This window comes from Lemur catta, chromosome 2, assembly GCF_020740605.2.
Source record: "Lemur catta isolate mLemCat1 chromosome 2, mLemCat1.pri, whole genome shotgun sequence".
Classification (NCBI taxonomy): domain Eukaryota; kingdom Metazoa; phylum Chordata; class Mammalia; order Primates; family Lemuridae; genus Lemur; species Lemur catta.
Genome location: NC_059129.1, coordinates 46,247,867 through 46,260,324, shown reverse-complemented (window position 1 = coordinate 46,260,324; position 12,458 = coordinate 46,247,867). Strand labels below are relative to the sequence as shown.

Genomic DNA, 12,458 nt, shown 5'->3' with positions numbered 1-12,458 from the left:
TAACAATTATGTTTGTTGTTTGCAAATGGGCTGCTGCTGCTGGGAGGGTCGGGGAAGAAGAGGTGAACGTGGTTTTACCCGCGCCAGGAGCGGGCGGCCGTGGGCCAGGCACAACCGGAGCAAGAGGAGGACGGAGGTCCGGGAGTCCCCAGGAGGGGCAGGCAGAGGTCGGGGATGCCACAGGTCAGGGGCAAGAGGGAAGATGAGATGGTGGGAGAGAGAGGGGAGGGGACCCAAGAGAGAAGTCAGACAGAAGTATCGACTCCTGTTGTGAGAAGAGGTCCAGGAAGGTGAGAACCAGGGACCTAATGAGAAAGGGCAGTTTTGTTGGAATGATGGGTGTAGAAACCAGTCACTCTTATTAAAATTATTGAGTATTTAGGACATGGGCCAAGCCGTGTCCTTATCAGTTGAAAGAAATGCATTATCTAACTTTGTGAACTTAAATTTGACAATAACCTTGGGGGGGTGGGTACTAGTGCTGTGCCCATTTTACAGATGGGGAAATGGAGAAGCAGAGATTACATAATTTGCTCTCCAGAGCAAGGAGAAATACATTTCCCTTCTGCAGAAGTTGCCCCAGGGCTAGCCTTCTGGTCTGGGGTCCCCCTGCCTTTGCTGTGTCTCCAGTCCCCACAAGGCCAAACCCGAGTGACCCAGCTGAGCAGAGCTGGAGTCGGAGGAAATGGCGTCAGGGTCAGGGCCAGTCTAGCCCTCCAGTGGGGTGAAGTGGGGGTGATGACACGAGGCCCTTCCACTGCCTTCCCAGAATTCGGCCTACTGTCTTCTTGAACGTCATGTCCCTGTTAAACCAAAGTTGTCTGGGTCGGGCTCCTGCTGCTCACTCACAGCTCAGTGTTGAATGAGTAGATTTTAGGAGGGTGTTGAGGGTACGGAGTCCTCACCTGGAGAGGGGAGAGGATTCACCGCAGCTTCACGCCTCTGTCTGGCACCCTGGATGCACGATCCGCCTCTCCTCTGCACTCCGCCACACGTGGAGCACCCAGGAGGCCAGGCCCTTCCACACGTATGACCCCGAGGAGGGTGTCGCATTCCAGGTTTGCACTTGCAGAAGTTGAGACTGAGGAGGTAGAGTCGCTGCAGTATAGCCTGAGGGTGCACAGTGCAGGGGGGGGCTGGGATGTTGGCCCCCCGCACCCATAACGCCAGGCCCACTCCCTGCCCCAGGAGAGGCCCTGACACTCCTCTTCCTCCCTGAAGCCTCTCAGAGTGCTGGACTGACTCAGTCAGTTTAGGGCAACCCCCTCGGGGCCTGCTGCCTTCGGGGCTTGTAAGCAGCAAGGAAACGTCCCTTCCCTTGCCGGGAGCGGCTCATTAGGAGGCAGACCTGGCAGCTACGGCTCAGTGAGGCTATAGATAGCGCTGGGTGGTGTGCAGGGAGAGCAGCCCGCGTCGCTCACCCCTGCTCGCCTGCGGAGGCTCACACACACCTAGCTCTGTCATTCCAGCCCTGGGCGTCCAGAGGCCCAGGACACTGGCTACTGGCGTGGCCACTGGACCACTGAACCGCTGTGTGATTCAGGGAAAGCCACATCCTCTGGGCCTCCTGTTGTGATTTCGTGGAACCAGGATATTGTTACCTGTGTAGCCCGTTTCACAAAGTTGTTGGGAGACCTCAGTGAGCCAACAGATATTTATGCAGCACCTAATATTGCTAGACATTGTTCTAAAAGCTGAAGATACAGCAGTAAACCAAACAGAAATCCCTGGCCTCACGGAGCTGCTGTTTTCGTGGTGCATGGGAAGTGTTTGGGAGACAGGAGCTTGGGAAATGGAGTTGAGTGCTTATTTTTTTTTATTTTTTTCACCTTCAATACCAGCTTTCCCAAAGTTGCGTGTTTTGGACAGAACAGAACAACGCATGTCAACTGCTGACCATGTGAATTAGGAGCGATATAGTTTACTTCCACAGTAACCCCAGAGTGGGTGTGGCCATCCCGTTCTAGAGAGGAGTAGCGTCTCTGAGTGCTGAGCACGTTGCTCAGGGCCACACACCCAGAGCCTGGGAGACCTGGGCCTGCCACCCCGGCTGCTCACCCGGGCCTCGGGTCTTCCCTGTCTACCTCGCTGTCTCCCAGGTTAGGGCCCCATGTTCTGAGCCTTTTTTATGCCATATAAGATGTTTATTGTGTGGGCTGCCGAGGCCTATTTCATTGTCCCACACCCAGGAGCCCATTCTCTTAGGGGCTGTCCCCAGAAGTCACCATCAGCCTGACACAGCCTTTGCTGGGGCTGTGCCAAGGGCTTGGGAGCCAAGGCCTACAGCCCCAAGTGGTGACCTGGGCCAACCAGCCAGGGCTGACGGTGGCAGAACTGTAAATGGAGGAGTCAAAGCTATGCCTGGCTTCTCCCCACTGCCTCGCCCGTTCCAGGGTGCCACTTCTGTCACCTCCTTCTCCGCTAGGGCTGTAGGTTGCAGCCTCCGAGCTAGTCTGACCCCCCGGTTGCAGCCGTCCCTGGGGTCTTGAATGAGCCCAGGGGAGTCTGCACAGCAGTCTCACACTCCATGGTCTCAACCTTGGCTGCAAGTTTAGATCCCCTGGGAGGCTTTTAACAATCCCTGTGCCCAGGCTACACCCTCAATTGATTCTGAATCTCTGGGGTGAAGCATCAACATCAGTATTTCTAAAGCTCCCCAGGGGGTTCCAAAATGCAACCAAGTTTGAAAACTAGTGCTCTAGTCTAGTCAGTGGCTCTGGCTGTACGTTAGAATCAGCCAGGGAACTTCTCAAACTCCCCGTGCCCGAGTCCTCTCCAGGCCAGTTAAATCAGGCCCTCTGGCTGTGGGATTAAAAAAAAATCCCCCCAGTGATTTGGTGACTATCCGGGGCTGTCGTCATGACTTGGGTCCTCCTACAGCCTCTGAGCACGAGGTGGTCAATGATCTAGTCACCCGAGGGGCTGGTGTGGTGGTCGGAGGAGAGGTACCCCTTGCTGTGGTCTCTGAAGGTCCCCCGCAGGGCTGGAGGGCTCTGGGGAAGGCCTGGAGGCTGCCAAGCAGGGACGGAGGGACTTTCAGCTTTGTGGGATGGTGGCCGGAGGCCTGGGCTAGTAGTCAGGGACTGGTCCTGTCCTGGCTCAGGCCCTCCAGCTATGTGACTCTGGGCAAGTCACTAAAGGCCTTTAGGGCTCAGTTTCCCCATCAGAAAGGGGGGGCGGGTAGAGGTCATCACTCCAGAACAGACGGCACAGTCACGAGGGAATCCTTGAAAACAGATTCCTGGGCCCTGCCCCAGCGCTGCAAGGACGGGGCCTGGGAGTGTTTCTGAAAACCCCCCGGTGATTTTGCCACACAACCAGGCTTAGATGCCACCGCGGTCACCTCCAGCCTTGTCATTCCAGGAATTGGGAGTTGCTGAGCCCGGGCACCTAGGCTCAAGTGTCCCCTGATTTAAGTAAGTTTCATGTGGAAAAGTACGTGAGCGCGGCCAAACGATGACGAGAAGGAGGCGTTTTTGGAGACACCCTCCCGTGTGGCTGGCAGGTCTTGCTGACGTGTCTTTGCAGCCACTCTGCAAGGCCATTATTATCCCTACCTTAAAATGGTGGTTCGTGGCTCAGGGAGGTAAAGTGACATCCCCAGGTCCCACAGCGAGGGCCCCGCGTCTGAGCCAAGGGCCGTCCAGCTCCACGTCCAGCCTCATTCCCTGTTTCCAGCTTCCCAGCCGCCCTTCGGGGGCTTAGACTTTTTTCCTTTCCACGATAATTCACGTCAAAGAGACATAGTTTTTTGTTCTTCGCAAGACTTTCAAAGGATTCCTTTTAACGGTGGGCTTCCATACCTGCCCCGTTTTACAGGAGTCCTAGCTGACAAAAATCAGTCTGTCACGACCGACCCGACCGGGCATTCCTTCATTCCAGAACAGTTTCTGCCCTGCTGTGGGCAAATCTGTCCCCTGCCCCTCCTGTCCCCAGGAGGCTCATCTGAAGGGAGACAGCGCCTCCTTCTGGGGGCCACAGAACCCGAAGGCCCCCTCCTTGCAGAGCCGAGATGGGCCGTGGCCATGGGCGAGATGGATGTTAACAGGAGACAGGCCCAGGCAGCTGCCTCTGTGCACCCCACTTAGAACTGGAGGCTGAGACCCCGGCTCCCCAGGCTTCTCTCGCCTCCCCAGCCCCTGACCTTGCTGTGGGACCCTGGCAGCTCCCCTGTCCCTGGGCCTCCCCCGAGGACCGAGCAGCTGGCACCAAGGGTTAACCGCAACCCTCCACCTCCCTCCTCCCAGCTCTGGTCCGCTAGCCTGTTACCATGGGAACATGGCTAAAAATAAAATGAGCTCTCAAAGCCCAGCCCCATGCATAGGAGTCAAAACAAACTAATTAAAGCAGCCAGGCTAAAATGTGAAGATAATTACACCCTCACTCAGGAGCCAGTCGTGGGGATGGAAAACCTCAGCAGGCCGTCCCGAGTCAGGGCCCCTGGGCCCGTCCCTGACGTGCAGGGCTGGCTGTCACACTCCAGCCCCTCAGACCCCGGTCCCCTCTCACAGTCTCATTGCCCCTCCCAAGAAGAGCCCACCCTGCTTAGGCCTGAGACCCAGGGAGCAGCGCACTCCCACCCCTGGCGCTCCTCCCTGGGAGGCCCACAGTATGGCTTCATGCAGGGGCTGTGCCCCATCTCTGGTGGCCAAGAAGGTGGGGTGAACTGAAGTCTGAGGCTGTTTTTTCCACATCCTCCTCAAAATTCCAAGAAGTCCCTACATAGCTGCCTCTGTTCCTAAGACCTTTGCTAAAGACAGTTCCTTTGTCTCTCGGGCTGCTACCTCCCCACCCAGGGCCCTGGAGCCTGGAGGGGGTCCTCGTGTCCCCTTCTGGGCCAGGAGCAGGCGGACGGCTCCGTCCCCAGCCTGTGTGGGCGCTGGGTCAGGCCCCTCCCACCAGGGCCCTTTGTCTTGCAGGACCATCAAGGTGGAGGTGTACGACTGGGACCGAGACGGCAGGTAAGCGGCAGGAGTGCAGCAGGTGAGCAGGTGGGCGGTGATGGGGCAGCCACTGGGGAGGGGTGGAGCCCTGCCCTCACCCATGGCAGCTCTGGGGGTGAGGGAGCCTGGGTTGTCCTGTGGGAGGGGTCTGCCGCCACAGTGGCTCATGCCCACCCAGCTCCACTGAGGCACCGGGGACCTCTGTCCTGCAGGATGTCGTGTGAGAGGCATACGAGGCCTCCTTCCCCCCAAATAGCTTCCCAGTGGCCGGCTAGTGCCTGCAATCTCACCGTGTTTGGTAGAATTTAGGATTTTCTGAAGTATGAATGTTCTAGGGCTCACATACTAGTGACCCCCAGAGCATGCGTGGACACGTTCTCTGTGTGAGGCCTTGGACTAAGCATTGTGGGGCGACTGAGGTGCAAAAGATGAGCTCAGCCCTCAGAGACTCCGCAGAATCTAGTGGGGAGGCTGACAGACCATATGTAGCCCTTGGCTCACTGGAAGAGCTGTTTGCAGAGAGCCAGGACCGGGGGACGGGCTGTGGGAAGGGTGGGCTTTGATGTGTGTGAGTGGACTCGGGCTCGAGACAGTGCCTGAGTGGGACTGTGTCTGGCTGGCGGGTCTTTGGGAGGCCAGTGCCGTCCCCTTCTGTAGAACTCAGTGCCCCCGAGGAGCCAGTGCTGGTGGGAATTCACAGACAAGCACAAGAGCAGGCTTCTTGAAGCTTTAGTCCAGAACCCTCTGTGGCTCCTACTTGTCTGCTGAGCCAAATCCACATATGTCCTCCTGAATTTTATGACCTCTGCATTTGTGGCACTACCAAGGAATGATGTAGGGGACTTACAAGTCCCCTAATCTCCATCGGTACCTCCCAAGTCTGTGACGGTGGGTGGGGGGATACTGTCTCGTCTTATGTAAAGTGCTGTGCACATGCAGCTCTGAGTGAGGCCCGGACCCCCTTCCAAGGAACCTGCCCTCTCCTGAGAAACCCAGGGCCAGCACCACCTCTTCAGCGACCTCACAGCCAGTCAGCTCCATGCTTTCACCATGATTTGCCTCATCTTCCTCTGGCGTTCCCATACTTCTGGAATATTCTCCTCTTCCATGGCAGCTGGGGACAGCCACCAGGTGCCACTGGCTCCCACCATCACGTTACTTATAGTCAGAAGGCTGAGAGCTGTAAAATGCATTGAAATGCGTGTGGACCCAGGCGGCACATGAGCCACTGTCCTCTAGCAGGGACAGCGAGGGTTAAAGGGGGCCAACCACAGGGTCAATGGGAGTTCTGCTTTGTGCGAGTTTTTGCTGCAGGTAACATAAACACACAGTGTGGGCACTGCAGAAAACACCCCCAGCTGCCTGACTGCACGTAGTGCTAATTGTCTTGTTAAAAAATGTTTATTGGAGGAGAGTTTAATGAACATGTTTAAGCCCATCACTTAAATTTAACAATTGTTCAATTTTACCATGTTTACTTTATGTTTTATGCTAATGTAGTTTAAAGTAAATTATATCCTGAGTACAGTGGCTCACACCTGTAATCCCAGCACTTTGGGAGGCCAAGGTGGGAGGATCATTTGAGGCCAGGAGTTCAAGACCAGCCTGGGCAACATAGTGAGACCCCATCTCTACAAAGAAATTTTTAAAAAATTAGCCAGGTATAGTGGTGTGCACCTGTAGTCACAGCTACTTGGGAGGCTGAGGCAGGAGAATTGCTTGAGCCCAGGAGTTCAAGGTTATAGTGAATTATCACACCGGTGCATTTCTGCCTGGGCAACAAAGCCAGAGCCTGTCTCTAAAACAATAAATAAAAAAGTAAATTATAGACATCGTGACATTTTGCCTCTAAATATTTCACAGGAAATGTCTAAAAAGTAATGACATTTTCCCACATAACTACAAATGCCATTATCACACCTGACTCATTGGACAATAGTTCTTAAATACCACCCAATATTCATTTTGTATTTAAATTTCCCCAGTTGTCCCCCGAATACTTTTTATTACTGGTTGGTTCAAATAAGAACCCAAGTAGGGTGGGTCCCATTTCTCCCAGGCCCTGCTCTTTGCTAGGTGGCTTGGGGTTGATTGCTCCTTGGGTGACACTGGGCTCTCTTCCCCGGGCCCCAGCCTTGCTGGCGTGTGCTCCTGGAGTGGAGTCCCGTGGGGAAGTGGGCACCAGGGAGGGGTGTGGGAGGCGGGGCGGGGTCTCAGCAGCAGTCTTCCCTTGCAGCCATGACTTCATCGGGGAGTTCACCACCAGCTACCGGGAGCTGGCCCGTGGGCAGAGCCAGTTTAACATCTATGAGGTGAGGCGGGTGCCCCAAGTCTGGGTTTGCACTGACGATAAATGGCTCCCAGTCACTGAGGACCACAGTGAGCATGTGCTGGGCGGGGGGCTTTGCGTGTTTTCCTGTGAGGTGGGTGTTCCTGTGCCATCCTACGGTTAAGGAGGCCGAGTCTCAGGGAAGGGTGAGAACTTGCCCAAAGCCACACGGTTCAGTAAGTGGCAGAATCAAGATGCAGCAACTGAGACGTGTCTGATCCCAAATCTCTGAGTTATGGCACCCCCTAAAGACCACCTCTGACGTGGGGAGGGTGACAGGAATGGGTGTGGGGCAGAGGGTGGGGGACAGTTTGGGAAGGTTCTGGGCTTGAGTCCTGAGGTCCTGAGTTCAAGGTGGCCCTCTGCTTCCAGTCCGAACAGTGTCAGGGCCTGCCAAGTATCTTACCTTTCCCAGAAAGAAAGTCAGGGGAACAGGGGTTGGGATACCTTCCTGGATCTGGCCCTGGAGCTGGACAGCCTTGGACAAGGCCCCTGATCTCTCCAGAGACAATAGCATTTGCCCCCAAAGGACAGTTTCTGCTGCTGAGCCTTTGCTTGTGTGTGCTGTCCCCCTGTAGGCCCTCCCCACCCTCCCAGTCTAGCGCGGGTCTTTCCAGCCACTCTGGTCTCCTGTGCGTTCTCCCTCGTCCGAGCTTCCACGGACATCGTGGTTCATGCCAAACCCGCTTAATGGCAGATACTTCTGACCCTAACGACTGCTTGGGGTCTTATCGGACTCTGCCACTTACTAGATATGTCCCTGAACCACTCTGTGCCAGGCAAACTGAGAATTAAATAAGTTAATGGAACAGTACCTGGCCCAGAGGTCAGCACTGTCTTCTGTTGTCATCTGCTGAGCATCAGTGTGCCAGGAGACTCACATTTCACACCTGTCCCACCATACTGGCACTGTCCTCACACCAGCAGCCACTCAGCTGGCCAAGTTAGGTGACAAGTTGGCTTTGAGTCCCTTCGCTGAGTCCGAATCCCTTGATACTTCCACTCCCTCGCCCTGTACCTCTGCTCCAAGTGAGTAGGTCTTGGGTTCCAACTAGACATCCCAAGGACAGGCAAGGTGACAGCCCTTTCTGTTACCTCTCCTCGCTGGCCAGGGCGCTGCTGGGCACACAGTAGGTGCTTGTTATCCATTCACACGCTGAATTAAATTGAATTAAGGCTATTATAAAGATAGAGTGTGGATGAATTTATTTGTAAGGGTTCTGATACAGTAATTGCTTTGTTTTCTGCATCTGTAAAGAGAGGGGCTGTCTTTTCCCCCCCAACCTAGGCAGTGGCCCCCTTTGAGGAGATCCTTAGGGAGGTGAAGCGAAGAGGTCAAATCTCTTGGATTTGGCTTCTAAAGGTGCTTGATAGGCCCAGAAGCAGCCATGATCTCTTGGGCTAACAGCAGAAAGCGCTGGATTGACTTGTTCCCCCCATTGCTGATCTCTGCTTCTTTGCAATCGACAAGAGAAGCTGCTGTCTGGGGAGGCAGAAGCACCAGCCTCACGCACTGAAAGGCCATCAGATGGGAAAGGAGTCCCACTCTGCCAGCCTCCACGGGAGGCCGCTCGGCTCAGGAAGGCCTTGCCTGAAGAGGGAACAGGCTTCGGCTAGTAAAGACCCACTTCTTGGGCCCTGGCATGGCCTGGGTGTCAGACTTCTATGTCCAGTTTCTGCTGGTCCCTCTTTGGATTCAGCCTTCCAAACCTGAGTGCATTGGCTGAGCCTCCCTCAGAACTCCCCTCCTCCTGGCCAGCTGGCTCCATCTCCCGTGTCCCCGTCCCTGGGGCCCAGGGTGCCTTGGGAGTCATCCTTAACACCCCCAACCCTCACTCCACATCTCGTCCACAACTAAACGCCACCCTTCTACCGCCCAAATTTTCCAACATTTGTTCCCTTCGTCTCAGTCTGCCACCACTATCCCCATCACCTGCGTGCACGGGGCTTTGCAACAGCCTCTTCATGGCCTTCCCGCCTCCTTCCGTCCTCCACACGGTAACCAGGGTGCTCCACCAAGATGGTAATCCGACCACACCGCTCCCCTGCTTAACACCTGTCCAGGGCCTCCCACCCACCACCTCAGCCTGGTTCGCACAGGGGAGGTGGGAGGAGATTCCAAAAGATGCTCCCACCCCGGCTGAGAGCTACTGACCTGCAGGGAAAAGTCCAAGTTCCTTCGTACAGGACCCTGTGCCCCCAGCCAGCCACCTCCACTGTGTGTATGTGTATGTGCGTAGAGATGCACATCATGTCACACACCTTTAGAGGCCCCTGGGAGGTGTCCTCTACCCTTCCCTCTGCCTGTCTCCCATTGTCAGCTCCATCTGCCATCTGAGGCTCTCTGAACCTCCATGCTTTCTCAGCCTCTACCTGGGCCTCCTTCTGTCGTCTTCTCCTGGTTAGGATCTGCTGGTCCTTGGAGACTCCCCGTGGATGTTTCTCCTCCAGGACTCTGTCTCCACCTGCACACCCACTCCCCGCACCGTCTGGGGTAGACACCTCTCCTAGGTGCTCCTGGGGTCCCCTGTGGCTGTTACCTGTTGGTGACGCTAACCACCCCTCCGAAGACCATGGGCCCTCCCTGCTGTATCCCCAGAGCCAGCACAGCTCCTAGCCCCTGAGAGCCCCTCAGTGCCCCCATGCGCGGGAGGGAAGACCCCATCCAGACCTGTCCTGGGGGCCCTGGGGTGTCAGGAGAGAGAAAGGTCATCGGAGCTTGAGGCTTAGTGGACTGGGGAGGTTCCTGGGCTGGCCCCTAGGTGGTGCTTGTCCCCCGTGTGGAACTTCACCAGCAGCCGCTTAGGGCGGGAGAGGCTGGTCCCTGGGGGAGGGGCTGGCCCCTGGGGGAGAGGCTGGCCCCTGGGGGAGGGGCTGGCCCCTGGGGGAGGGTTGTGCGCTCAGCAGCACACGAAACCTCAGGGCACGCAGGGCACTTCTGCAGTGCCCACTTTGCACGAAGGTCTAAGAACAGAGCATTGCCTTAACACTGAAACAGTTACATTAGAGAGTGGAAATGTGGAATACAGGCTGATTTAAGGATACCACAGAAGACTTCAAAGAAATGTGCTTGTGGCCAGGTTTTTGGGTACACCCAGAGCCCCAGGAGTCCGGGTTCACTCTCCTCGGCTGGGAGGGCTACTTTGGAGGAAAGGTTAGAGATGTGTGTGTTTCATTCTAATAGTCCAACACCCTCATGGCACAGATTGGGAAACCGGGACAGTGCAGCCTGGGCTGCAGTTTTGCCCCCGTCTCAGCAGCCTGCTTCATACGTGTTTTCCCGTGAGTGTGTCTGTGAGCACCTCGTCGGGGTCCTCAGTACTGAGGAGGCCCTCTGAGGTTGTTCTGGGCTTCCCGCCCCACTCCCCGGCCAGGCTCTCAGTTTCCACCCCTGCAGCTTGCAGCCCTCCCACCTGAATGTCCCACCTGTGCCCCCAGTCCAGGTCCTCCTCCCTTCTGTGTCTGCCCAGTCACCCCTCACCCCTCACTCTCTCGTACCTCTACAGCCACCCCCAGGGCCCACGATGTGTGGTCGCTTCTTGACAGGGTGTTCTTGCCGTAGCTCAGCACCTGTCCCACACCGCCAGGTCCTCATACCTCTCACCTGGACTGGTGGAGGCAGTGATAGTAGTAGCAGTAATTTTAAAAAGTAACTGACGCTTCTATAGTACTTAGTACATTCCATAGCACTTTCCTTATATTGATCTATTTAATCCCCATACCTTTCTTTGAGGCACATACTTTTTATTCCCATTTTACAGATGAGGAAACTGAGGCACACTGAGATTAAGTAACTTGCCTAAGGTCACACAGCTATTAGGTGGCAGAACCAGGCACACATTCCCTGGATGTCCCTTCCCCTCCCCTCACACCTCCACCAGGTCCCAGCTTCCTAGAGCCTGCAGTACTCTTGTCCCCTATACTCTTGAAGGTCATCAGAGTTCCCTGCAGGCTGCTGCGTGACATTCAGTCACTTCACTTGGCGTTCTAGGCTCTCTTCCAGCCGGCCCACCTTACTCTTCCACACTGTGGTTTTACAGTCCAAGTGGCCCCCAGTCCTGTGCTTCTCCCCCATGGCATTTCCTCTGACATCCGTCTCTCCCTGCCCGAAGCGCTTCTGTCCCTCCCAGCCCGCAGGACCGCCTGCGCTGGAGACCCTCTGCGGATGCCCCCGCCTGGAGCTGTCTTTCCTTCCCCCAGCTCCTCTGACACTGCTCGCATTCCCCCTTTTTAGTGGCTCTTGTCACTTATCACCCTGAGGACATGTCTTCTTTCTCTAACAGGAGTGGTGACTCTAGGGGAGAAGAAATGGTACCCCACCCCGTAAATACCTGTTGAAGGAAGGATGTGTTTGTGTTTGTTATCAAGGTGGCCACAGTGTATGCACTACTGGCCTGAGGGCAGGAAGCCTGGTTTTTGGCCGGGAGCATTGGTTCATGCCTGTAATCCTAGCACTCTGGGAGGCCGAGGTGGGTGGATTGCTTGAGGTCAGGAGCTCAAGACCAGCCTGAGCAAGAGCGAGACCCTGTCACTACTAAAAATAGAAAACTTAGCCGGGCATGGTGGCACATGCCTGTAGTCCCAGCTACTCGGGAGGCTGAGGCAGGAGGATCGCTTGAGCCCAGGAGTTTGAGGTTGCTGTGAGCTAGGCTGACGCCAGGGCACTCGAGCCAGGGCAACGGAGTGAGACTGTCTTAAAAAGAAAAAAAGGAAACATAGTTTCTCATCCTGTCACTGCCCAGATGGCTGTGTGACCTTAGGCAAACCACTTGGTGTCTCTGTGCCTTAGCTTCCTTATTTCCAGAAGTAGATGTCAATACTCATTCAGATGGAAGAGACCCCGGCTAAAGATACAGGCTAGAGGTGCGGGAGAGGGGAAAGGAATTCACCAGAAACCAACAAGCGGCAGAGCGGGCATGAGAATCAGAATCGCTTTGCTTTGATGGGACGTCAGGGAAAGGTTGTGCTTAGACTTCCCATATTAGAAACAAAAAGAAAAAAACAGCTGGTGAGGCTCAAATGAGAGCACAAATACAGTCAGTTTGAAAGTCCTATGGGGGCTCTCAGGGCAAGGTGGCCCTCGTCCCTCAGCCCAGGTTTCTCAGCGTTGGCACTGCCGACATTTGGGACCAGGGTGTTCTTTGTTGTGGGAGAGTGTCCTGTGTGTTGTAGGATGTTTAGCAGCA

General features: G+C 55.5%; 1 protein-coding gene across 3 annotated transcripts in view; it reads left to right on the top strand.

Moving 5' to 3' along the window:
* CPNE5 (copine 5) overlaps nucleotides 1-12,458 on the top strand; it is an 86,980-nt gene that overhangs the window by 59,468 nt on the left and 15,054 nt on the right. For all 3 annotated transcript variants that reach the window (XM_045543621.1, XM_045543620.1, XM_045543619.1), the window contains 2 exons: nucleotides 4,920-4,961; nucleotides 7,180-7,255. In XM_045543621.1, coding sequence (XP_045399577.1) covers nucleotides 4,920-4,961; nucleotides 7,180-7,255 — 118 coding nt within the window. The remainder of the gene's footprint in view (nucleotides 1-4,919; nucleotides 4,962-7,179; nucleotides 7,256-12,458) is intronic.